This window comes from Callorhinus ursinus, unplaced genomic scaffold (genome assembly GCF_003265705.2).
Source record: "Callorhinus ursinus isolate GAN/ISIS: 27379988/994484 unplaced genomic scaffold, GSC_fseal_2.0 scaffold14, whole genome shotgun sequence".
Taxonomy (NCBI): Eukaryota; Metazoa; Chordata; class Mammalia; order Carnivora; family Otariidae; genus Callorhinus; species Callorhinus ursinus.
Window position 1 is genome coordinate 44,227,972 of NW_027397076.1, and position 27,296 is coordinate 44,255,267.

The following is a 27,296-nucleotide window of genomic DNA, read 5'->3' on the forward strand; positions in this document are numbered from 1 at the left end:
TGCTCTGAGAATAGTAGGAATTAGGCTTTTGAGTCACAGGCTCAGATTTGAGCTTTTGGCTTATCACGTTGAGTGCACTATGGAGAAAGGACTGCAATGCCAGCTAGGAAGGAGGCTGTAGCAGTAATCCAACCAAGAGCTGATGGTGGTCTGAGTTTGCATTGCATCTATGGAGACGGAGAGGAGATATATATTTAGTTGCTAGTTTCATTAGGACTTGCTAATTGATTGAATGTAGAGGTGATGGTGACAATGAGGAAATATTAAGGGTGAATGAAGTTTCTGGAGTAGTTGACATCCGGATAGAGGGAGGTATCATTCCTCAAAATAAGAAACTCACGAGGAAAAGGAGTAAGGCTCAGGGATGAGGAAATTTAATTCTAGACATGTTATATTTGAATATCCAGTTAGAGAGTGGTTGAATATATAAGTCTAGAGCTTAGGGGAAAGATGTGGGCTAGAAATATGGATATGGTCAATATCAGCACAGAGGTGTGAACAAAATTCACAGAAAATGAAATAAAGGAAGTGGAAAATGGGGAAAGAAACTGAGCCAAACGTCCTCAAAATGGTAGCCCATTTCTGACTATCTCTGTCATATGGGTGATATGTCAATTAGTAAGTCACCACACTTATACATAAAGGCATTTACTTTTTAAAAACTTCAATGCACTAAGCTTGACTTTCCTTACATGAAACAGATGGAGAAGACTGAGCTGGAAATTCCATAGCATGACTGTGGTATTTCTTGACCACTCCAAGTAGGCAGAATGATCATTCAAAACCAAGGTGCCATCATTATAAATATTTCCTAGTTGTACATCATCAAAAAAAAAAAAAGTGGTGGAGTTAACACCAATGGTAGCTTTTACAGGTGATTTGCTACAGTGGAAATTAAAAAGCACTGGAATTGGAGTTAAAGTCTCCACTCTACAAAATATCTCCACTCCTCAATAATGAACAGGTTTAAACAGCCCCTAAGGAATGCTTTGGCAGGGGGAAAAAAAAAAAGAAAGGAATGCTTTGGCAGACAGCATAAGAAACAATCACTGCAGAAGTTGAATTTTAAAATAAGCTTCCTCTTTTTACCACAACAGGTTAGTTACTTTCTCTGGGTATATATATATCCTCACTTAGAGGTGCACGGTATTCACAGATGAACTCTGGGGTTTAATCACCTATAAGAGTTAAGTTAGAACACAGACTTCACTGGGGAAGTCCCATATGCCTGAATCCACTCCCCACGCCGACCCCACGCAGGTAGACAAGTACTTCTAGCCTGGTAGCGTTCTCAATCAGAATTTGTCATCACTCAAAGCCCAGGTAGACCACGGTGCCTATGTTAATCTTTTCCTTAAAGGCCCTACTTTTCATTTTGCCTTGAAATAACTGTGACTATTTTTATTATTTCTAGCTATTGCATACACTCTATGATTGCCATCACAACTTATTAGAAGGTAATTTCCCATAATTTGCCCCCAGCTCTATCCAGTGCACTAAAGCTGGCTATTTGTAACGCAATATACCATTTCCAAAAACTTTTACATGTTACTGTTTTTATTTTTTGAGCCGATATGTACGGGAAAAATCGACCAATACTAATGTTAGAACAACTGTATTTTCACTGAAACCACTGTTTCATCTGTGGATGGTAGGATAATTTCTAATTTTTTAAAAAAATTTGGAATTTAAAGTTTTCCTGATAACTGAGCTAACTTTACTCCCCTCACGTTTGCCAAAATCCCTCCAACTCTGAAAGCTGGCCTAATAGTTGTTCAGTTGTTTGCACACTCCCTTTTTCTCTTCAACTCCATTTGATATATGTTTCCCAAGACGTAGTGGAGACTGCTGGCCAGAGAGGCTGGAAAATATAACTCCAAATTTCCTACAGTCTCAGCTCCACTTTCTCCCGCGCTCCCGCCGGGGTCTGGAACCCTGTTGTTGTCACGTGGACTCGGGGCGACGGGGCCCGGCCGGCCAATGGACGCGCGGCAGCCCCGCAAGCCCCACCTCCCGACTCCACCGCGCCGGGACTGTGCGCACTAACGCAGGGAGGAGGCGAAAAAGTTTCTTTGCGGGCGAGAGGGACTTCGGTGCGCCGACGCCACTCGGGCTGCAGGGCAGCCGCAGCTGGCCGTCCTCTCTGGTTTCCCTCTCGCTGCTCCGGGGCATGAAAGGGCTTAGCTGCTGGGCGTAAAAGAAAGGAGTTTGGCGGCGACCGCAAGAAAAGGGCGCCTGCACGCGGCTCCAAGCGCGGGCGGCCACTCGCGGCTGCAAGTTTGTGCCGGGCCGCCAGCGCGCGCCGGCTGCGGAGCGCCGGGCAGAGCGAGAGGCCGCAAGAGCGCGATGGGCGCACCGAGGCTCTGCGCGCCGTCGGTGGCACTGGGACTGCTGCTGGGTGCGGTGCTGGGACGCCTGGGCCCGGCCGAGGGCAGCGGTCGCGGCGGCCCGGGGGCGCTGGGGCAGCCTTCCGGGGTCGCCGCCGAGCGCCTGTGTCCCGCTCCCTGCCGCTGCCTCGGGGACCTCCTGGACTGCAGCCGCCAGCGGCTGGCGCGCCTTCCCGAGTCGCTCCCACCCTGGGTCGCTCGCCTGTAAGTATTCTCCTTGAGGGCAGAGGGGGGAGCCGCTCGAGATTCGCGAGGGGCCGGGGCGCTGGGCGCGCGGTTGCCTTTTCTGGGGCAGTTACTCCTGACCCAGGCCTCAAACGGCGCTCGGTGGAGATGGAAAAGGAGCCGTCGAGGCCTCAGTCGCCCTACCCTAGTGCCTAGCGGGCCGCGCAGTGGGCCCTGGGCTTGCCCCTCGCTGGCCGCAGGTGGGCGAGGGAAGGGAGCCACTGACAACTCGGAGGAGTAGAGTCAACGTCCTGAGCCCAGAGCCTGCCAAGTGGATTCAAATGCGCGCCCCTGCGAGGGCGGGACAGGAGAGGTGGCAATCTGCGGGTTACAAGAGTTCGCAGTTCTCCCAGAGTGTAAGGTCCTGTGGCTCAACTACAGTTTCTAACTGGTTCAGGCCCCCTTTCCTGTTCCCAACCAGTAATTGAATGAGCTCCTTTCGTTTGAGAAGGCTCCTCAACAAAGGTCCGTCACTGTCCAAGCTATAGTAGACATCGTTTTGTTGTTCTCTCCCCCGTGCTTAATGTCGCTATAGGAAGTTCCGTAAAGCCTCAACCACACTGTAACACATCCTCGTTCCAGTAAGAAGTTGGCGAAATTAATCAGTAGGTGTGGAAGGAAAGGAGCTAGAGGTTTCAGAACGAAGGGCGTGATTTCTGTAGCTTCTCAGCAGTTTAGGAGGACTGGGCGCTGTTATGCAAGTTTTTGGATGCTAGCTGTGAAGTCTGAAAACCTGAATCACTGCCAACTGCGTGGAAGAACAAGGAAGAAAATGTAGTTTAGTTAGAAAGGCTGATTCTTTCCAAACGTCGTCTCCTTATTCTCTCCCAGCCCTAGTTTTGTTAAAATTGGCGGACTATTGTAAAATGTAAACAATTACAACTTGTGTTTCTTTAGAAAAAAAAAGTTATCTTGTCTAAAAGAAATTAAAGTGAAGTCCATCCTTAACCCTTAGATTTGGGCCTAGCAGAATTGCAATGGAAATTCTACATTCTTAAAACAATTCTACTAGACTATCCTAACATCCTGCTAATAGTAGTAGGAAGTTTGGTGCCATAGTTAAAGAAATTGTGTTTTTAAATCATTGTGCTACTCAAAATCTTTGTGAATTATGGGATGGTAAGCCATCAAAATCATATTCTTTGTGTTAATAAACCTTAGTTTAATAAAAAAAAGTGGAATTAGAGTTTTAGATTTTCTAATCTCTTATCATGGGATGTCTTGTTTAGTAGTTTTTTGGTTTTGTTTTATAATTGAAGGAGATAAGGGCTTTAACCTGAAGCAGGAAGACTTTCAATTAGTTGTGGCTAATTCTGTTCAATTGCCTCTTGTGGAGGTCATGCTGCCTTATTCATGAAATGTGAATGGCTCTATTGACAACATATGGAACTGAACATTTGAATGACTGGAGGTGAACATGTGTGAATAATAGAGAGATGAGAAAAAGAAAATGAATAGCTCTTCCTGGGGTGTGTTTAGAAATGCTTGAATGATTCACCAAATTTAGCTTATATTAGTAGTTTCTCATTGTCAAGTAGCCTATTAGGTCATGCCAGTGTACAATATATATTTTTTGTGTGAATTTGGATGTCTTTAAAAAAACAACTATTGGTATTGATTAAAAGTTAAGTTAAACCGAAAGGGTTTTGATACCTATTTAAATATTGTCTTAAAAGTAGCTGACCTAATTAGGATTTTGTTTTGCAGATAATTTGGTGGCACACTAAAAACAAATTACAGTTTATTTGGTTAGCACAATCTTTAATTACATTTCCGCCAGCAGTAAATTGTCTCAATACAAGTCCACATTCCTTAAATATATGTGAAAATAAGTTCCACTTGTATAAATAAGCACTAGGTCTGTTGTCAGAAGCCCCACTGTGATCACTCATTGGACAGCTCTGTCATTCTTGTACTTGTGTGACTTTTAACCAACTTTGTAGTTGTCACCAAACCATGTGGTCTAAATTCTTTATTGTAAATGTTTCTTTTGTTTGTGCCTAAAGCTCTAGAGGTCTCCTCTCTCCACCTTTGAAAGCAGAAAAACACGTGGAATTGGGCTTTTAATTCTCTGTTACTCGGTGTTTGGAACAAGAGGCATAAGATAGCTGTTTCTTAAATTTTACATAATTATAAAAGTGTTTAGGTAGACTGTTTCAGAGTTCAGAAATAAGTAGAAAAATACATATTGTTCTTTCCCATATCCTAACTTTTTCTTGGGTAATTAAGATAGTAAACATTTGCCTTAGGGCTAATTTATGAGAGCACCATTTAAGCAAACTTTATCTTTTGTGTCATTTGTTGAATTTGCAAATTAAAAAAAAAATTTCTCTACATGTGTATTTTTTTCACTTTTAGTTGTAATTTATTGCCTTAATCTCACATGTGAAAAATTGAATAGTTTGAGCTGTAAAATAATAATGTAGTTCTCTTTTCAAAAAGTGACTTGTAATACTTTGATGAAAGTGGCTTTTAAAACAGTAACTATTTGAAGCTTTGCTTACAACTGCCGTTAAAGGCAGACTTGAGTTTACATCTAGAGTTTGTGCTTACAAAGAGTTCTGAACCCAAAGAGGAGTTGCTTGTTGGAATATGTTACTTAGCCAAAAGAGGGAAAAGTTGCTCAATTGCCAGTGAGAGCTTAATGTATTAAAACTTCACTGGAATTTCAGAATTATTTATCTTATCACGTAGAAATGTTTGCATGAGCTGGGCTGAGGCGAAAGTCCGAAAGGTACTTTCTGCTGCTGTGCCTTCTTTAGCGTTCTCCTGTTATAAATCGTCTGGTCGGTACCAGAATTGGGGCTGGGGTGGGGGGTCATGGTCCTTACGGTTTTCACAGCTGTTTTTCTATATTTTCCAGACTAAAACTTGAACATAGCAGGCTGATTTATGAGTCACTTTGGATCAGTGTCTTAAAACAGCTACAGCCTGGCTTTTTGTTTTTCAGCTTTCCAGATTTCTGCTGAATTAGCAGCTCTGCAGGCCCCAGTGGGATTGATTAAGGAGCTGTGCTGGATTTGCATTTTAAAATTTGACTTGGAAGTCAGATTTCCAAATGCGAAAAGGAGCAAAATGGTGGCTGGAACTAAATGTTATAAATTAATTATTTTCACATATATTTATTCACTTGCTAATGTGCAGGAGGAGAGACTTTTTTTTCTACCTTGTGGAGTTTGATTTTCTAGCATTTGGCCAGCTGAGTTCTAGGTAAATCGTTAACACCTCCCCGCCTTACCACTTATCCCATTTATTAACCTCACTACACAAAGTTTTTTGGAAAGGTTTCCTGGGGAAGATGTTCATTAATGGAACTCTGAAAATGAAGAATCTGCTTTTCTTACTGAACGTTCTCATGGGTTTGAGAAAATACCGACATTGTACGACTTGTATTTGTTTTTAATGTGGTCTAGCCATAAAAACAATATAGGGAAGATTTAGGAAAATGTGACATCCTTTAACTGGAAAGTAATCATTTCTGAAACATAAACTGTATTAAATCTAAATTTAGACACATTAAAAGTTTCATGGCTTTAAGTATTTAGCAGTAAAAGTCACTTAAGAGGTGATTTTTTTTTCTCCTACATATAATGTGGTTTTAATAGTACACAAAACTCAGGAATGGAAGTGTGTTGCAATAACTAAAATATTTAAGGTTGCCAGCTCCCACTTCTGGATCAGAAATGAGTGGTCTCCAGCACGTGCACATTTCTCGGAAGGCAGTTTCTCATTTTAAAAGTCTTTTGTTGGAGATCTCATCCCATTACTGGTTGGAAAAAAAGTTAAACACTCTCTTTTCTCATAGGATTGCCCTATGAAATAATCCTCAAAATGAAGTGTGGTTTTCGTTTTTTTCTAATTAAAAAGAAAACCACCTGTATTAAATGTAAATGCCAGATCGGTTCCCCTTTTCCCTTTAAACATTGAAACAATAGGGGATGCAGTTTTCTGCTTGTTCAATGTTCTTTAGTTAAGTGGATCCAAATGAGACTTTCTGTTGATTCAGGCAACCTCCCAGGTGAAGGACTCTTTTCGCTGGTTGTTTTTGAAACCCTGTGGGAAATCTGTGACTGTCTGTGGTGCTAAAAGCACACAGGTTTTGTTTGAATCCTAACATGAGCTGTTGGGCTCACGGGTTCCTTGATGAACTCCAGACGGACGTGAGCTGGGCTGTGAGGGAAAGTGTCTGGCTCCAGCGTGGTGAGCATGCACAGCGGTGGTTGTAATTGCAGGATTTTTATAGTTTAAAGACTGTGCCAGATTTTTTTCATGTTATAACTCTACCAGAACAAATCTACTCATGTCTGTTACTGTCTGGTAGGTCTTTAGGCAAACATGTTTCAAATAAAACCTTTGCAGATTTTTTTTTTTTTAGGTGAAATAGAGAAATCCAGGTTTATTCTCAAAACAAGCATGCAAAGATTGAAAGGATCCCTGATTTCTAATTGTTAACTTCAGAGACTAGATGAAGTTACACTGTTTCTCTGGGTGTTATTTTTCTGCCTTTCATTTTTGGTTCATGCTTTGTGCCAATCCAGTTTGGTTCTCTAAAACGCTGGTTAGTTAAAAGCCTTCATTTTTAAACACTGAGAGAATTCATTTGGTAAGCGTTGGTGAACCTCTTTGGCGGGGAGAGCTTTCAGCCGTACTGTTTGTAAGTCTGTTTTTCAGTAGCTGTTCTAGCCATTTCACTTTCAATTCACCACATGGCAGGCACACACTTAGTGTGTCCATGCAGAAAGAAATGTAAGCAAATATTTACCAGGCTTTCTTTAATATTGTGGAGTCTTAAATGCCAAGATGATGGCCTAGTCTAGGATATTGTATATGTAGGAGTTTTGTTTTGCTTTTTTTTTTAAATAACGATGTCTTAGGGAAATTGTTAATAAGTTAGATGAAGTCTCTAAGAAGCAGATTTATTTAATGATTGCAAAGAAATCTGATCATAGGTTCCTAGATAGCCTACTTTGTAGGTGGTTTATGTGGTTTAAATTATACATTATATTATCTGATACTCAGATTTGGAGAATGCAGGAAAGCAGAATTGTTGATTTTGACTCTCTCAACACATACACACACCATGATACCTTAAGTAATTTGGTGCCTGAACCCAGAGAAACAAATATGTGTGAAGAGCAATTTCTATTTTGTTTGCCTGTAATAAGAACACTGATGCTTAATTTTATGATAATAAAAAGGTTTCTTTAGACGTTAGAGTTTCAGCAGCCTTCCTAGTTAGCCACTTTTCATAGGACATGACTTCATCATATCAGGTTGGAAGTGAGGAGATGGTAGGAGATGGGAAGGGTGAAGCAAAACAGCCAGTTCACAAGAGATCTGTGCACCCTGTGCCGAAACACATCTCCTGGAAATCTGTGGGCTTAAAGCCCTTGAATCTGCCAGTTTCCTGAACTAATTTTGTCCTCAGAATTTGTATTTTTGATTTTGGCAGTTTCGTTGCCATCTAGTTTGGGGATAGGATGAACCAATTATTTCTTACATTGTCACTAGTGTCGTAGAGGAATTTCATAAACCCATTCTGTCTTGCACATCATTAAGCACTATTAGTGATTTTTGGAAACTACTTACAACTTGACTTTTGTTTTCTTGTAGGGACTTGAGTCACAACAGATTGTCTTTCATCAAGGCAAATTCCATGAGCCACCTTCAAAACCTTCGAGAAGTGTGAGTTTTACTTTCTATTTGAGATTTGAATAAAATATGCTATTTAACTGTAAAGAACATTTGGATCACAATAAATTATTTAAAAACTTGGGAGGTATTTTTAAGTAACTTTATAAAGTTTTCACCTCTGTGATTTACAGATGACCTAATCAGCCTTTTTCTGTGTTTTTGTTTTTGTTTTTGTTTTTTGGCACTTAAAGGAAACTGAACAACAATGAATTGGAGACCATTCCAAATCTAGGACCAGTCTCAGCAAATATTACACTTCTGTCCTTGTAAGTGAATGTTAGCAGGATTTTGCATGTATGTTTGCAGGGACCATGGGTAGCAGTTCCATATGGGCTAGAGTAAAGGTCTTACAAGCAAAAATATGAATACTTCCTTCTGTAGATAATGGAGAAGCGTTTTTTAAATTGGTTGACTTGTTTCCCAGCCTCTTTCTTTCCTAAATTTTAAGTAGCGTTGTAACAACAAACTTTCCATGTTGCTGTCATTGCTGACCTGGTATCCCAGGTTCAGAGACACTGCCTTCACTTCATAGAGACATGTGTTTGATTATGTCCTGCAGACTAGGACTAATTCTGCTTATTACTCAGTGGCTGGCATGGGATCTGTGGGTTAGGTATTACACAGTTCCTAGTGGAGGGTGATCGGGGCTGTTTTGTGAGAGAAAGTGGGAGTTGGTAATAAGGCACTGGAGTATTCTCTTTTAAGTGTGGCACCTGTAATAAAAACCGAGGCTCAGAAACATCAAAAATATCAACTTTATACAGTTAAAATTAGGTATGTGATTGAAGTTATAAGTACCATTGCATGTTGTTTTGCAAAGATGAGTTTTCAAATAAAATTAAAATTCTGCTAAATTTTCTGTATTTTTAGGACAGATAACATGTTTAGTGTCACACATTGAAGATGTTTTGGAATAATTTTGACTTTCGGCACTTAAGGGTAGCATTTAGAATGTGCAGTATTTGATTTCTAAAATTTAAGTAGCTTGCCACCTTAATCTTGAATAATTTAAAAATATATCTAAGCCACCGAGGTTAAAATGTTTTCCTTCCTTAAACAAGAAAAGCCCACCATTGTTGGTTCTTCTGGGAAAGGTGTCGTGGGGGTTAAAATTATATAGTAAATTTCAGGAAAGCTGTTCAATTAATTAAAGTGATCACTACCCAATTGCTTACATCTGGTGATTTATAGAGGGTGGTTTTTACGGAGGGCCCAGGTCACCTAAGTCATGGGTGCAGCCGCTGTGTCTGCTTTCCTCTGTTTGAATAAGAACTAAGTGACATTTGATACTGATGTGGTTTTTCCAAAGATCAGACACAGAAAGGAATGAAAGAAAAAGGAGTTGGTATTTGACAAATAAACACTAAATTTAAAAAACATTTTTATGCTAGCATTAATATCTGTTTTGTCTTTCACATTTGCTTAAGAATTTAGAGTCTAAGTGGAGTACTGGTTTTGGTATCTTAAACAGCTTTAGCTATTCTCATTTGACCAGTGGGGCCTTTCTAAATCCCAGGGAATGCTGCTTCCCCCTGCTGTTCTTGCCCTAAGTATTATTGGCAGATTCTGTCAGCATGTTCAAGAGAGTCTTGAGTTGAGGGGTCATTGCGTGCTTCATGGCTGAGAGGGTCCACAGTGGAGTTTTGGAATCTGGGTGGGGTGGAGCAAACAGTCTTCCCCTTGGCTTGGTATAGAGTTGAAATCCTAAGAACTTGTAAGGAAATTAGAAACTTCCATTGGAAATAAATAACCTAGTGATTTTACACTTCCAAGCTTTCGTATATAATTAGAAAACCGAAATGCAGTCTGGAAAGATGGAAACCTTCAAAATTTGAACCGTTCTCCCTATTTTCATTTGTTTCACTTTAGTGAGTGCTGAGTAATCTTTACTGACCTTGAATAATCTCACTTTTCTTTCTCCTTAATCTGTTGCATTGCGTCTGACCAGGGATTATTTTGTTCATTTTATGTAATGGTAGATCCTATTTATTACCTAGACTGCATAGCATCTGCAGAGGGTTATTTATGTGATGGGACTGCTCATTCAATATGGGTAGTGAAAAATTGTCTTCATACCTATGAAATATGTTGAAAATGTATTTCTCTGGCTGTTTTCTTCTACAAATGTGTTTTCTCCTGTAGGCCTCTTTGGATATTGCAATACACAGTCATTGTTTCTAAAGCACCATTAATTTCTGTCTTGTGTTATATAGGGTAGAACATTTTCTTTTATATAGAAGCACTTGAACATCAGAGCTAAAAATCAGTACTTATATTTCTGAAATTTCAAAAGAAATCGTTAAACTACATACCATGGCTTAGGTTAGAAAATTGCTATGGCACCACGGTTAAACACCATGTCTTTCCAAGCAGCTCTCGGGACTGTTTGACTTTTATTTGATCAAGGGTTTTTTGTTTAGTTTTGTTTTTCACATTTCGTGGAGGAGACAGATTTTTGGGGTCATTTGCACAAGTTAAATCATTTGAAAATATGTTAAAGGAAAATCAGTTGGAGTCTTAAGCAAAAGATTTAATGTTGGTGCTCCATCCCGTTGCTGGTCTGTGCTGTGGGGACCCTTCCCAGCTGGAGGCAGGGACATTCACCTGGTGAGACCTTCTTCTTTGCTCATCTTCAGGAGCATATGACACCCCATATCCAGAGAAGAACATCTGATAATGTGCAGACCATTTCTGATAATGTCAGGGAAGCCTGATAAAATACCAGGGTCTTGGGATGGTGGTTGAATGAGCATTGAACTCCCCCATTAACATAAGTAAGTTGATTTTATCAGATGTGGTAGTTTTGGCTTCCTGTGAGGTGGCATGAACCACGCAAGCATTGGACAGTTTTGAAAACTGTGACTTGAGTTAGGAGAGGTTTGACTCCACGAGTCCTATAACATTATTGTTGAACAAGAGAGTTCTCACTGTTCATTAAAGAAAGCTGGTTAGGGTCTTCGTCTTGACATTGATGGTTTATATAATATTGCCCAACATGTAAGTACTTGCCTGTAAGTTAGAATTGAAAGGATTTAGGTCCCCGAATGTCAAAGGAGTACCCAGATTACTAGTTAAAAAATGTAGATCTCCTGACCCTATCCCTAGAGATTCTGAATTAATGGGATCAGGTGGGACCCAGGAATATCTATTTTAACACATCTACCTTACCGGTTCTGATTAGATATTGCATAAATATTTCTGGAACTACTGATAGACTCCAGTTTGTTATAATCAAATAAGCCTTTTCTCATTATTTCTTATCTCAACGGTAGAGCATTTCTCCCACATCCATCATGTTCTTCATCGTCTCTAATTTTTCTGGAAATGGCAATGTCATCTTCCAGAGTGGTTATTATAAATATTGATCACTTTGCTGGAGCGACCCCAAAATGTGTGCTCTACCAATGGACAGCCAGTGAAGAGATTTAAAGCTGAGTGAGGTGATCAGTTTTGCTATTTGACAGTGTCATTCTGGCTTTAGTGTGGAGGATGTCCTAGCGGTGCCCGAGGGTGGTGTAGAGAGGGCAGATGACTGTGGTTGGTGGGGTGGGGGACCACTACAGGAGCCCAGAGTGAACAGCATTGTGTCACAGCAGTGGAACAGTGATTAAAGCAAAGCTCAAGTTGGATGGCTTGGAATTATTTGCTGGGTCTTCCCTTTGCTAGGTTTGAGATCTTGGGCAAGTTACTGTCTGTGTTTCTTCATCTACAAAATGAGACAACGTAACAGTGTCCACCTCATAGGTTGTTGTGAGGATTTGGAAAGAGAATGCAGATAAAACCATCTGGCATATGCTGAGTGCTCAGTGACTATGAGCTGTGATCATGATGATGATGATCACACACTCAAGTGAAAATCATTGAATAAATGAGCAGTGCCAGGCTCTGTTTTAAGGGCTGGGGACACTGCAGTAAATAAAGCAGACAACTCACTCTTATGAAGTTTCCATTCTAGTGAGGAGTAAAAGAACAATAAGTAACAAATTTTTTTAAAAAGATGATTTCAGGTTCTTGATAAATGTTGTCAAGGAAAAGCGAGGAGGACTAGAAGAGCCCTGGCAGTTGCCCTTTAATGTGGTCCAGGAAGGCTTCTGAGTATTTACCAAATCCTACTATGTGCTGGGCACTGGTCTAAGGTTGAGATTCAGCAGTGAACAGAGACGAAATCCCTGCCCTCACAGAGCTGCCTTCTCATGGAAGGAGAAAGACAAAAAGTCAAATAAATAAGAGATGGGGTCAGAAGGTGGTGAGTGCTAGGGTGGAAAAAGCAGAGAGGAGGCAGAGGAGTGTGTGGCAGAATGGGGTTTGACAGTTTTAAATGGGGATGCAGGGAGGGGCTTGCTAGGAAGGTGACACTTGAATCAGGGAAGGGGGAGGGAAGGGTCATGTGCAGCATCTTGGGGGTGAAGGTCATCTCCTTAAGCCTCCCCTGCCCTGTCCAGGCCCAACCTGCCTATTAGTGTCCAACTCTTACATGGTAATGAAATGATTTTGTTTGTATTTTTCTCCCATGCTATACTTTAGGGCTTGTGGCTACCTCTCCTTTTCCCCAGCACTTAATGCAGGTGTACGGCATATAGTTGGTGCTAGGTATAACAATTAAGGAATATTTACGGAAAGCCACACACACTTAGCATTATTCAGGTAGCTCTCCTCTTAAGTTTGTGCTAGTGGCTAAAACTTACAGTGGAAACAGAGCATGCCTACATTTTACTTATGTTCAGCTCTCCATGCTTGGTAAATAATAATAATAAATTTTAACAGCAACAATAATAAGTAAAAGAAGTAGTTTTAAGTAGGGAAGGGATTCAGCTCACCACTCTCACCAGTGAGCACGTACACACCTTGCAGTGTGTTTGCAATGCAAGTGTGTGGGAAATAAAAGTCCCCTTTTGTATTTCCCTTTTTTAAAAGCTTGAGTATCTCAACCCACCAGGGATGACTTTGGTCTTCAGAGATACGGGTTTTTCATTGACCCTGTGCCCAGCACACATGTGAACTACTTCATCGGGTCCTGAACTAAAAATTCAAAATAAAAAAAAAAAAAAACACAAAATCGATCTGTTCCAACACTTAAGTCAAAACTGGCCCTGTAGGACTCAGAGAGGGAGAGGGAAGGAGAATATGTTTGCATAAGAATATTTTGCTGGTGTTATAAGGGATCTTCAAGGGTGATTTGTGGTAGATGTTTTCCCCTCGTGCACTGGCTTCATGCGGTGTGAGATGTGGTCCGTCACATCACGTGTCTTCCTGTATTGGGGATGCTCTGGGATACAGGGAAGTATGGGAGTTATGTCCTTTCCTGAGGTCCAATGTGATTTACATGCTACAGAGAAAAGTCCTGGGTGGCAGAGAATGTGGGCAGCTTGTGTGGCCTGAACAATATTGTAGAATTCTGAGAAGAGTGGTGACTTTTTGCCTTCAGTTTTGAAACTCCTGCAGGTTCTTCAGTGGCATTTGTCACATGTCTCATTCCAGGGTAGAACTAAGGTCTTACTGAGCTGTCCGTCCCCTCAGCGGCCCAGGCCAGAATTTGGCCCATAGGAGGTTCCATTAAGTATGTGAGTGGACGAGGGAGAGACCCGAGCTGGAAACAGGGCATACATGTTGCTGTCTTGTCTCGCACTAGTGACTTGTCTGACCTCAGGCATACTTCATTACCCCCTCTTTGTTTATCTGTAAGAACAGTGTGAGATGTCTGCGCCTCTATCTCAGGTAGTTCTGTCACAGAATCGAATGGCATGGTGCGCAGGTGAGGACTCTGAGAAGTGTGAGCCACAGCAGCTGGGTCAAAGGAGGAAGGCACGATTTAGAAACCTTCTCCTGGCAGCAGTAGACGAGGGAGGGAGAAAGAACTTGCATCTGGAGTGGGTTATCTGGAAAACTTTTGCTCTCTTCAGATAGTTCAAAGAGTTGGTGAACACTCAGTTATAATTAATAACTGAGCAGCATTTCTAGCCCAAGGGCTCGTGCATCTATAAGGTGGATTTTGAGCTGTTTTAGGTGCCCAGCAACACCACCTACTATGTGCTAAGTGCTGGGGAACAAAGAAAAGTAGAGCTTGGCCTCTGCCCTCAGGTGGCTTTGAATAATGAATAACGGGAAAATAGACAACAAAGACATGCTCCACCTCCATGTAGGGTGATGGGGAGACAGACGCCTGACTGGGCCAGTGCAGAAGAGGGCTGCAGCTTCCGAGTATGCAGAGGGCAAGGGTGTGTGAGGTCTAGAGAAGGAAAGGACATGGGGGTACATTGTAGTGGTGCACTTAGGTGTTTTAAAGGTTTGGGGGATGTTTTTGTTAAGCAGGGGAATGAAATGAGTACATTTCATTGAAGCATAGAATCCTCATCTCTCCTTGTTTTCAAGTAGTCTTTAAACCATGTTCATTTTCAAAATCAAATGCCATGAAGACAAATAACGTGCTTTTTTGATCATAAACAATTAGGACTTGCCAAATACCTGCTATCCATTCATCCTTAGAACAGTCCTGAGCTCTGAGCCTTGCTGTATGTTAGGGCCACATCTTTCTTTGTCCCCACAAAAGGAAATTGACCATAGGGTGGGTGTCGTATAAGCATTGACTTATGTATGATGAAAAGAGTGGAGTTGAGCGTGTGATTAGAAATCAGATCTGCAGTATTCTGTTATCAGTATATTGACCCCAGCACCATATTAGGTGGGAACTTCATCCATAAGCATGCATTTTTCATTGAACATTTCAAAAATCAGCCTAATAAAAAAATCATCTTGGGAGACAGTGGTTTAAGAGACTATTGCTTGGTTGTATAGCAGAGTTTATTTAAATAATTCATCAAACTTACTTTGTGATTTTTAAAGCATTTTTAAAGCATTGATATTTTAGTAGTTCACAGCTCAGAGACACAGCTTCATATAAGGAAGATAAATGTTACGTAGGTTTTCAAGTGATGATGTAGCTAAGTAATTTTGTAACGTTCAAATAGTTGTTTGTTTTTAAACCAAACCTATCTAAATTAGCATTTGAAAGGAGGTTACCAGTGTGTCATATTGAGTAGGGAAGTGAGGAGAAGGTTTAGTCAAAATTAGAATTTAAGTTTCTGGGGAATCAGGGAGCTTTGTTCTGATTAAGTGGACATAAACCATATCTCCTCTTTACCCATTTGTGGGTATAGAGGATCCCATAGAATTTGACCCCCTTAACTAAAAAATTCATTCCCGAATGTATGCACTGCTGATGTGGATGAATGGACTAGCGTCTTTGTGTTTAAAGGACATTGCATCAGAGGGTTGCAGCCTCCACCAGTATAAACAAACCAGATGTTATTGTGTTTAATGGAAATAAGCTCATAAAGCGCGTCTTACAAAATAAACACATAAGCATCGTAATATAAGTTGTATTCTCTTATTGGATTTTAAAGTGTTTATACGTGATTTGCACATAAAAGAGTTTATACACAGAGATGTATTCTTTACCCTCTATGTTTATCTTCACAATTAATCATAAACTGGTCCCCACAATACAAGTTTGCTAGGTGTACAAATTGTCAGTTTAATTGAAACATAAATTTGTGATCCTGTCGTGGCTCTTAGGTTAAGACCAGAATCCTTGACAAGACCTATGATGCTCTGGATGATCAGAATCCTCTTTCCCCACTGAGCCGCCTCTGGACTCATTTCTCACTTCTAGCAGTGTGTCAGCTTGCTCTGTGTCAGGTCCCGTTACAGACTTTTCTCTCTGCCTACAGTGCTTACCCTTGCACAGCGTTTGCTAGCCAGACTTCGTGTCACCTGACACATTTTCCTATCACCCTTATGTACAGTGTCCACGTTATTATCATACACGCAGTGACATTTATCAGTTGTATATTTGTGATTCTTTAATGTCCATTTCCCCCACCAGAATGAAACTTCCTAAAGGCTGAGCGCATGTGTGGTTTCATTCCCACTGCAACGCTAGCCTGTAGCTCAGTGTCTGGCACCTGGGAGGGAGTGCGTGGTTATTGAATGAATGACTGGGTAGCCCAGTCCCAATTAATACTGTATATAGTTAATTGTAGAAAAAACTGTTCAGCTAACCTTTCTGTTCAAGCCTCTCCACATGCACTGAAAATCTTTTTCATTACTAAAACTTGCTTTTTCCAAGGTAACAACATTGTTAGATATGACATAGTGACCCAGCAGACAACTTTGTTCAGCAGCGGTTCTCAGAGCCCATAAACTTGACCCCCACTCCCTTGAACTTGACCTTCCAGCATAGCTTGCCACAAAGCCTTCTGTATTACCAGTGTTTATCCTGAACCTGCACCATTTTCTCATCTCTCCCCTCAACATCATGCTAGCCATTTTGATTGCTGCTTTGAAGTATCTAGTGCAACTTCTGCCGGAGACGTTTCTGTGCTGAGCAAGCCTTGTGCTGCCAAGACAGACAAAACCATAAAGTTACAGCCAGTTGCTTTTCATGATGGGGTAGCAAGAGTCAACATGTCTCTCCCCTGGCCCAGGTTCCTTTTCCTCCGCCTCGTCCTCATTTTAATATCTCTGCCATCTTCCATAGATGAGAGGCTCCGGGCTCTAGTTGGGTAGAGAGACCAAAACAATGAAACAGGCTGCTAACCTGTAGCACCACTTCTTTCCTTGGCTGAAAGTTGCTTAAGTACTAAATTCAAAACATGAAAGGAAAGGCAGTTAAAAGTATAAGCGCTTCCTTTCTAAAATCACCTGCCTGACAGTCTCCCGTCCTCCCTGTGAAGCTTTAGCTGGCAAATAGAGCAGTCTCTAGAACGAGGCAGAAGGCAAAATGAAATATCAAGGTAATATTCATGCTGCAAGTACCCTACAGCACAGGATAAACATGGTGTACATTCTTGGACTGTCAGTTTTACTGTGCATGAGCAATTTTAAATGTTTTTATTTCAAAACAAACATTGGAATAGAATCAAAATGAGCATTTCTTTTTTAGAAAAAAAATAAGATGCTTTTTGAAGTTAATCACTAATTGCCATGTAATCCTGCACAAGGCACTGGCCTACGAATAGAAGCAGTACTCTTTAAAGATGAGTGGATGTTTACAAAATCAGGAAATGTAGTCAATTGTATAAATCCTTCTTTCTCTTATTCTCCTCCTCTTTTTTGCTTTCACTTCCTCACCATCATCCCCATTTAAGTATCAGCTAAAGGATGAGAGGAATTAGAAATGGTTTGGTAGATTGTATAACTGGCCAAAACCAATTTTTTTTGTTGGTAGTGGTTTTGAGTGCATGCAATCCTGGTAGCTTAGAATGGGAAGGGACATTTCTCCCTATGGAGAGATCTCTGGAAAAAAGAGGTTATCCAGCCTTCCCTTGAGCACTTTCAGGGACAAAGCTTACTTCTTGGTGATAAACAGTTCCATTGTGAATAGTCCTAATTACTAGGACTTTTTGTTAAGCTGAACTCTTCCCCTACCTTTACCTCTTGTCTTAGTTCTGTGTGTTGGAGAGAACAACTTTGTTCTCTTTTCTGCAGATTAATACCTGTAAGTCTTAAAATACAAGGTTTTCTTAAAGCCTTCTCTTTTTCCTGGCTCAAATCCCAATTACCCTTTTCTATATGATACTCAGTCTAGACCAGGGTTATGTAGTGGCACTTTCCGCAGTGATGGAAATGTTCTATATCTGTGCTGTTCGCTGTGGTAGCTATTAGACACATAGATATTGAACACTTGAAATGTGGCTAGTATACTGAAGAATTCCGTTTTTAATTTTATTTCATTTAAATTTAAGTAGCTACACATGGCCAGTGGCTATTGTCCTGAACAATGCAGGTCTAGACTCTTAAGGTCCTCCCATATACACTTCATCTAGCATGACAGTGTAAAATATGGTACCCAAACAAGATACGCTAAGCAAAATAAGTCAGAGAAAGACAAATACCCTATGATTTCACTCATATGTGGAATTTAAGAAACAAAACAGATGAACAGGGGGGAAGGGAAGGAAAAATAAAATAATATAAAAACAGAGGGAGGCAAACCATAAAAGACTCTTAACAATAAAGAACAAACTGAAGGTTGCTGGAGGGGAGGGGCTAACTGGGGGATGGGCATGAAGGAGGGCAGTGGATATAATGAGCACTGGGTGTTACATGCAACTGATGAATCACTGAATTCTGCCCCTGAAACTAATAATACACTATATGTTAACTAAATTGAATTTAAATTAAAAAAAAATATATGGTGGGACCATGCCTGTTCACCAGAATACTGGACATTAATGAAGCTTAAAATTATGTTAGCCTTTAAGGACCGTGTTGTATTATTGGCTCCTGTTGAGTTGTGGTCATCCAAGCTCCCCAGGTCTATTGTCATTTTCATAAGAATTGCTTTCACATAGGCCTTTTAAAAATGACTGATTAAAAATTCAAAACACTGCCTTATCCCAACTTAATTTCTCTGGTTGCTTCTAGACCATCATTTTAGTACATCAAGAGGTTTGGGATCCTGATTCATTGAATAGATGAGCTAGCTAGGCATGTAGTTCTGTGACATTTGCACTTCATTACGCCCACCTCTGTCCATGCCCCAGCACAAGGGCCACAGACGCAGCCGCACCCACTAGCAGCTTCCTTTTCTTTTTTTTTTAATTTTAATTCCAGCGTAGTTAGCAGTGTAATATTAGTTTCAGTTGTGATATATTATCACAATTTAGTGATTCAGCAATTCCATATTACCCAGTACACATCAAGATAAGTGTACTTTTAATCCCCATCACCTATTTGCCCTTCCCCCACCCACATCCCCTCTGATAACCAGCAGTTTGTTCTCTGTAGTTATGAATCTGTTTCTTGGTTTGTGTCTCTTTCTTTCTTTCCTTTGCTCATTTGTTTTGTTTTTTAAATTCCACATATAAGTTAAATTATGGTATTTGTCTTTCTCTGACTGACTTATTTCCCTTAGCATAATACTCTCTAGCTCCATCCATGTCATTGCAAATGGCAAAATTTCATTCTTTTTTTGGCTGAGTAATATTCCACTGTGTGTGTGTACGTACGTGTACACACCATCTCTTTATCCATCTATCGATGGACATTTGGGCTGCTTCTGTAGTTTGGCTATTGTAAATAATGCTGCAATAAACAGGAGTGCGTGTATCCCTTTGAATTAGTGTTTTCATATTCTTTGGGTAAATATCCAGCAGTACGATTAATTAGTGGATTGTAGGGTAGCTCTATTTTTAACTTTTTGTGGAACCTCTGTACTGTTTTCCATAGTGGCTGCCTAGTGTGCATTCCCACCAACAGTGCACAAGGGTTCCTTTTTCTCCTCATCCTCACCAGCCTTGTTATTTCTTGCGTTTCTGATTTTAGCCATTCTGACAGGTGTGAGATGATATCTCGTTGTAGTTTTGATTTGCGTTTCTGGATGATCAGTGATGTTGAGCATCTTTTCATGGGTCTGTTGGCCATCTGGATGTCTTCTTTGGGGAAATGTCTGTTCATGTCTTCTGCTCATTTTTTAATTGGATCATCTGGTTTTTGGATGTTGAGTTATATAAGTTGTTAATATATTTTGGATACTAATCCTTTATCAGATATGTTGTTTGCAAATACCTTCTCCCATTCAGTAGGTTGTCTTTTAATTGTGTTGATTGTTTCCTCCCCTGTGCAGAAGCCTTTTATTTTTCATGTAGTCCCAATAGTTTATTTTTGCTGCTGCTTCCCTTGCCTCAGGAGACCCATATAGATCTTGCTATGGTCAGTGTCAGAGAATTACTGCCTGTGTTCTAGGATTTTTATGATTTCAGGTCTCTCATTTAGATCTTTAATCCATTTCGAATTTGTTTTTGTGTATGGTATAAGAAGGTGGTCCAGTTTCATTCTTTTGCATGTCATCTGTCCAGTTTTCCCAACACCATTTGTTGAAGAGACTTTTTCCTGTTACTTATACTTACCTCCTTTTTTGAAGATTAATTGACCATATAATTGGGGTTTATTTCTGGGCTTTCTGTTCGGTTCCATTGATCTATGTGTCTCTTTTTGGGCCAGTACCACACTATTTTGATGACTGTAGCTTTGTAGTATATCTTGAACTCTGGGATTGTGATACCTCTAGTTTTGTTTTCCTTTTTTAAGATTGCTTTGGCTATTCAGGGTCTTTGTAGTTCCATATAAATTTTAGGATGTTTGCTCAGTTCTGTGAAAAATGCTGTTGGTATTTTCAGAAGGGTAATATTAAACCTGTAGATTCCTTTCAGTAGTATAGCTATTTTAACAATATTTGTTTTTCCAGTCCGTGAGCTGAAAATATCTTTCCATGTCTTCAATTTCTTTCATCAGTGTTTTATGGTTTTCAGAGTATAGTTCTTTCAACTCTTTGGTTAATTTATTCCTAGGCATTTTATTATTTCTGGTGCAATTGCAAATGGGATTGTTTTCTTAATTTCTTTTTTTGCTGTTTCATTATTAGCTTGTAATGCATCAAATTTTGTACAGTGATTTGTATCTTAGCAACTTCCTTTAAAGGTTCGTGTCAGTCTACAGATAAAGAGAAGGGATATGAGCTTGCCTGCCTTTTTGGTCATCATCACCATATTATCTATGTTTTATTCACAAGAACAATTTAAATACTTGGTTAAATGTGATGTTCTTAGTCCATTGGTCTGTGAACCATATCAGAAAATAAAATAACATTAATTTAACCTGATGTGTTCACATAAAGAATTAATCTTCTGTATGAGAACTGTTTATTACTTTGAGGTTCAGAACAATAAAGTCATGTTTTCTGGTTTGTACTGTAATCTTAAATGAAAATCCTATATATAGGCTAATTTTTCATTAAAATATACAAAGCTTAAGTTGGGTGAATTTTGGGGTAAAAAATTATAGGAGCTCTTCTGAGGGAAGGTTTTGTGGTTTATTTTGCTTTTTAGAGAAAAGCCATTTTTATTCATTAATTTGATATCTATTGAAGACTTCCTATTAAGCATAGTGGACTGAATGTATTCATTTCACTCTGCTCTTTCTTAAAACTCCCTTAAAATGGAAGTAAGTTCTAAAAAAACTGCACACAGACAGGAACAAAGATAAAATAGGTAAGAAGACAGTCCAGATAAGAAATGTCATAAACATTTTGCAAGCAAATGGACAAATTGCAACTGACTTAAAAGAAAATGGAGTGGATCCCAAAAGCAGCATATTGTTTTTTCTGCAGAACCATTCTGAGTTCGGAAATTCAAAGCCCATAAGGGTAGGGGTGCAGAGTAGGACTGAAAATGGGGGAAAGGTTAAAACTCTTTTATAAGAAGCAATGAGACCTCCAGGTTTCTCCTCCGTACTCATCCTCCAAAACTCAAATCCTAGTGACTGTCATAGGCAGACGACTAGAAGTTACCCTCTGGAGAGTTGAAACAGTCTCTAGAATTTGGGACACAAGCCCAGCTGGGCAAGGAAGGGGTGGGGATTGAGGGTAGCATATTCTGCAATCACAGAAATTAAATCTTATCTGAACCCTGAGGATGACACTCCCTTGCCCCAGCTTGTTCACCTGTGAGCCCTCCCAGATATTAGCAGTCATGCTTAGACCCACCAGACCAGAGACTGGAAGATTGGAGCAATAAGACATGTGAAGATCCCATCATGAAATAGGTCCCCTCTCTGCCGTCTGTGGTGGGACTCACCAGTCAACAAGTCTGTTCTGCACACAGTCCTCAGTAAGCTTTTGAGTGCTTTTTATTAAATATGAATGGTTAGCCCAGTGATCACCAGACTTCTGTAGAAGTTTCAAATAAGATCAAGTGTCTACGGGGCACCTGGGTGGCTCAGTCAGTTAAGCGTCCGACTCTTGATTTCATCTTAGGTCATGATCTCAGGGTTGGGAGATCGAGCCCCACGTCAGGCTCCCCGCTGGGTGTGGAGCCTGCTTAAGATTCTGTCTCTCCCTCTGCCCCCGCTCCTCCTCTCCCCCTCTCTAAAATTAAAAAAATAAATAAGATCAGTGTCTGAAATAAATGGAAAAAGAGAACCAAAGACAGTGGAAGGAAAAGGGAACCTCTGAACCACCTAATATGTGCAGAAAGAAAAGAGATGTGATATCCATAAAACAAGTAAAGAATGGTAAATCAGTAGTAGTAATAATAATAAGGAATATTATTCCTTATTATATAAGGAATAATATATAATATATATATAATATATATAGAAAAGGATGAACTCTTGGAAGTTAAAAATATAACAGATGCTTTAAAAGGTAATAGAAGTGTTGGAAGAAAGTTGAAAAGTTTCTCCAAAACAAGAACCAAAAACAAAGGGATGGGAAATGGGAGAGGAAAAAATGAGAAAATAGGAAGATCAGGCAGAAGTCTAACACCTATCTAATTGGAATTCCACAGAGACGTCTGTGGAACTAGAATGGAGGACATTATCAGACATACAAAAAAAAGTATCCCGGAACTGAGAAACACGTCTCTAGGTTGAAGGGCCCTACTGAGTGCCAGCAATTGAAACAGGACCTACACTGGAGACATCACTGGACAGTTTCAGAATATCAGGAGTAAAGAGAAGCTCTGAGAGGAGGAAAAAAAAATAGAACACAACACAGGTCACCTGCAGGGGTTGACGGTGGTTCTCCTCATTGTGCTGCCAGCGACATCTGCATCACCTGGGAACTTGGTAGAAATGCAGATTCTCAGGTTCCATCTAACCTGCTGGAAGAGAAGCCCCCGCCCCCTGGCTCCTATGCCTGCCCACGTTTGAGAAACACGGGGAGAGAGAATCAGAATGGCCTCTGGCTCCTCATTCAGTACTTCCATGAGTGCTGTGGATAGAGCAAAACAGTGTCTTCAAAATGCCAAGGGAGAATGGCTTCTAAATTCTATATGCACTCAAACTGTCAGTCCTATAAAGACATTTCCAAACATTGAGGGACGTACCTCTGCTTATGGGTTCTTGGAACGCTAGTGGAGGATATGCTCCAGGAAAATGAGGGAGGAAACCAAGGATGAAGATGGGCAGCCAGGCAGTGGGACTTCCAACAGAGGTGAAGTCCCCCCAGAGCAAGGCGGGTTCTGCAAGACACTCCATTTTCTACATAATGGTTGCCTGAGCCATTGTAGCAAATCTGGTCTTCTGCAGGGCTTGTCATCCAAATCCAGAATCACAGCTCCTTAGGCGTGCCTGAGATCATTCCATTCAATGTCCCCCTGCTTGACAGGTGAGAAAATCAAGGTCCACAAAGTCTAGTAAATCAAAATACAACCGAGAAGAGAATCAAAATCCCCTTGCTAGGGAACTGTGATTGGAATTGCTCTTTCAACAAGATCCTACTTTTAACTGGTCGGTTAATGTCTGGAATGGCAGTTTTACCTTCTTTTGGCCGGTAGCTGTAATGGTCGTACCGTTTTCTGATGTACATGTACATCTTGAACCACACTTCGGATAAATCCTTACCAGCCATTCTAAAGCTTGATCTAGAATTTCTGGATGAAGCACTGGTCACAGTTAATTTTTATTGTACATAATTAAATCATTTCAGATTAAAATACTTGTTCAGTAAGTATCTTTGGCATCTTAAATTTTAAGGGATTCACCCTTAAATTTGTGTTTACATAAAGAACTAAATTGAATTCACACTTGGGGATCCAAAAGTGTTGTTTTCTACGTGGTGAAAATGGGCTTTTGACCCCTCTTTCTTTTTTCATTTTTAACATGTATTATAATTGGCACATAAATATGGCCCTGATGGTTGTAGGATGTCTGTATTAAAATATTACGACCATCTTTATTCATGTTGTTGATCCAAAGGGCAATTATATTTTATGTTGACCTGGCTTTTAGCTGAAAGAACGGACTCTTTGCTCCTTACAGTGGCCCATTTGCTGCTTAGTATCATTAGTTCTTAATCAAGAATCTTTCTCCTTGCAAAAGTTCCCTCAGTTGGCTTTATTCTTTGATGCCACAGTGCCAATGGACCAGTCTGAACATGTGTTCTTTTAATGAAACTTCTTAATTATCTTTTTAGAAAAAAGATGAGCAGAGACAGTTTATTTTTATCTGCATGGGAGAGGTTCTTTTGCTTGCCAAGTCTCTCTGTTAAAAGAAGCCTAACATTATCGGGTGTTAGTTATTCCAGCCACGGTGGTTTTCAAGGAAGCATTTAGTTGGGGGATGAAGAAGTTATTGTTGGAAATGTAAGTGACCTTTTCTTTTTTAATGTATTTGCAAAAATGTAGTGTTTTCTTTAACAACTTGTAATTCTTTTATAAATGGGTGCTAACGTGTTTGCTTGCAAGTTATATATAGAAATCAGTATTTCCTGGGAGCCAGGCTGACTGTCCCAGTCAATACAGTTAGTATGCTTTCTCTATGGCTGTGTAGAATGACCACAGCTTCAGCCATTTGTTAGCTACACTAACTGAATTGGACTCAAGGGGTGTGGTTAGAGTGATGCATTCTAAGAAGAGAGGGCATTGCAACATATAAAAAATGGTTTCAAAGTAAGCTTCGCTGTGCACACCTTCTCTAAAAGGTCAATGCCACACGCACATAACTTTCTCTTACATAGCTAAGATTACACGTCTTTCTTCACACATCACAGTGGCAAAGCTTTAAGCTGCCTGTTAACATCTATAATAGGTAGGAGACAGTTGAAACTATTGACAGATATTTCTTATTCATCAAGAGGCTGCAGTTTAATTGGTTCAGGAATTCCAGTAGGAAAAAACCCGATATTCTGGTTCCTCACAAAGAATATTCCACTCTCCTTTTAGACTCTGGAAATGAACTGACACCGTTTTATATCCACTTTAGGGTCCATGAAATTCTTTTGAGACTCTTAGGCTTTGTGGAGATAGGAGTGAGTCAGACAGTAAAACCAATCATCATCTTACCGAGTGATACGTCACTAACCTCATAACTTTTATTTTACTGTTATAATTTAGTCTGGGTTTACACTCAGTGCAGGCGTTCAGAGGATCAGAACAAATGAGCACAATCTTGTATATGGGAATAACACACTTGTCCATTTTCCCAGTGACAACAGACATTAAAATGGTCAGTAGCATCTCACACCTGAGCCAGCTGGAATCCCAGTCTGCACCACACACTTTAGAAGGCCTTCCACGTCAGCAACACACACAGAAGCGGTAATGGAGAGTGGGTGGGAACTCTAGTAGTGCCGAACTGGGTTTCAGTGTCCAGAGGCTGCAGAGCTGGAAACCTGAGCCTCTGTGTCAAGCAGGGAGAAGAGCACACCCTGTGCTCTGGGGAACCAGATGCAGAGTGGTGCTTCACCCCCAAAGTGGATCGCTAGGCAGAAGGTCATTGTTGTCCCAACAAATTGTCATTGGTCCCCTGCACCTGCTGGTGCTCCTGCACCTGGTCATGCCTGTCCCCCGCCAGTGTTTCTACCCACTACTGCCAGAGCACACTTTCTAAACTGCGTGTCTGATATTGTCACCCCATATCTGAAATCTTCTGCCCTGCTCCCCCAAGATAAAGGCCCAGTGCCTGCGAGGTTTACAGGGTCCCACTTAACCTACATTCCTCCCTCAGCTACCTCACCCATGGACTTCATCTTCTCCCCAGTCTTCACCCATGAACTCTCTACTCCAGCCATCAGGGCTTTCTTCCATTTCCTCAAAGGGAAGCCTTCCCTTCCGCACACTTGCTTCTGCTTGGAACACTAGCCTGTCTCCTTGCTGTAGTAAGTTTTGCTGACCCCTCCCACCACTTTTTGGGAGGCTGTTGCTTCTTCTTCCACTGCCCCCGTAGCACGGCACTTATCGCCGTGGTGACCGCTTCCATCTGCCGGCCTCTTCTCCCCACTAGAACATAAGCTCCCTGAGGTCAGGGACCGTATCCATCTTGTTCCTCATTAGCTCTCCAGCACTCTCAGAGCAAATACCACCGTAAGAAAATGGCAGGCTCTGATTGGTTCTGCATTTTAAAGGTATTTGGCAAAGTGGGTTGAAAGGGGAAATTAGCAGCACAGTGAAACCGTTATGGTTGAGCCTGAGAAGCGAAGGCTGAGTGAACTACCTGGGACTCCTGTTTTTCCTGTGGCCTCTTGGATGCCTGAGGGAACCATCTGTGCTCCTACAGACCAAGCCCCCAGGTGTGTGCGTGCCCATAAGGGACTAATTCTACTTGACCTCGGCAGTGATTTGACCCTGGACCGCCTTGTACTGTCAGCAGACACAGATGACCAAAATGTTCGGTGTCCTTTTGAGGTGGATTTGCACAAGGTTGCAATGCCTTCCAATACTTACACGACTTACATACTGTGATTTTTGAACAATGGAAAGATGGTACTTCCACATCAAGTCATGGAAAAAGGTATTCACACAGTTTGTTTGTTTTCTTAAAGCATTGTACATCCTGCCAAAAATATTAATTAACCGCAGTGCTTTCAGTGTGTTCGTCAGTTTTGGCATTTATCCGTATTTGGAGAAAAATTAAAGCTGGAGTTGAATTGAATCTTTGTCTTTTAGAAGCGGCTATTCATGACCAACTCTATTAGAATTATGTTTATTTTGAGGGTTTTAGGTGATTAAAAAGATTTTTCAATCTAGTTTTAATGGCGTTGTCTCCTTTTTTAAAAACTTTTGCATGATATAGAGCAAGTTTGTTTTGTTAACTGGGACAAATCAGGTGGTTATTTGTCAGTTAGTCTGAGAGCTAATATGAAGCTGGTATTTGGATATAATTCAGTTCCATTAGCACAGAGTTAGAATTCTGTGATACAGGGACTATTATCCTGGCAGTTGTAAGGGATTTTTGTGCAAGGAAGCAGGTCTGACAAAGAGGGCACTGTGCACGCTCCATCTGTAACTGAGCACTTTCACACTGCAATTTAGGAAGTGTGCAGTTCAGGAAATTGCTGGCTTTGGCTGGAGCATACTTTAACTGCAAGGAAAATTTTATTCGTCACTCAAGTAATTGGCAGTTTTAATACCTTGTTCATAATTACTTAATAAACAAACGAACATATAAACCAAAGATTGTATGGCCTGTTATCTAACTCGTAGCCTTATTTGA

The 27,296-nt window shown here is 40.6% G+C and overlaps 1 protein-coding gene across 3 annotated transcripts in view; it reads left to right on the forward strand.

Annotated features, from left to right (window-relative positions):
- Positions 1 to 2,068: 2,068 nt before the first annotated feature.
- Positions 2,069 to 27,296, forward strand: part of LRIG3 (leucine rich repeats and immunoglobulin like domains 3) — a 45,935-nt gene continuing 20,707 nt past the window's right edge. Inside the window, exons 1-3 of one of the 3 annotated variants that reach the window (XM_025883064.2) lie at positions 2,069 to 2,591; positions 8,226 to 8,297; positions 8,498 to 8,572. In XM_025883064.2, the coding sequence (XP_025738849.1) occupies positions 2,347 to 2,591; positions 8,226 to 8,297; positions 8,498 to 8,572 (392 nt within the window). In that variant the 5' untranslated portion in view covers positions 2,069 to 2,346. Of the gene's footprint in view, positions 2,592 to 2,704; positions 3,078 to 8,225; positions 8,298 to 8,497; positions 8,573 to 27,296 lie in introns of those variants that run through there. The other 2 variants (XM_073900752.1, XM_073900751.1) reach the window with 2 other exon arrangements.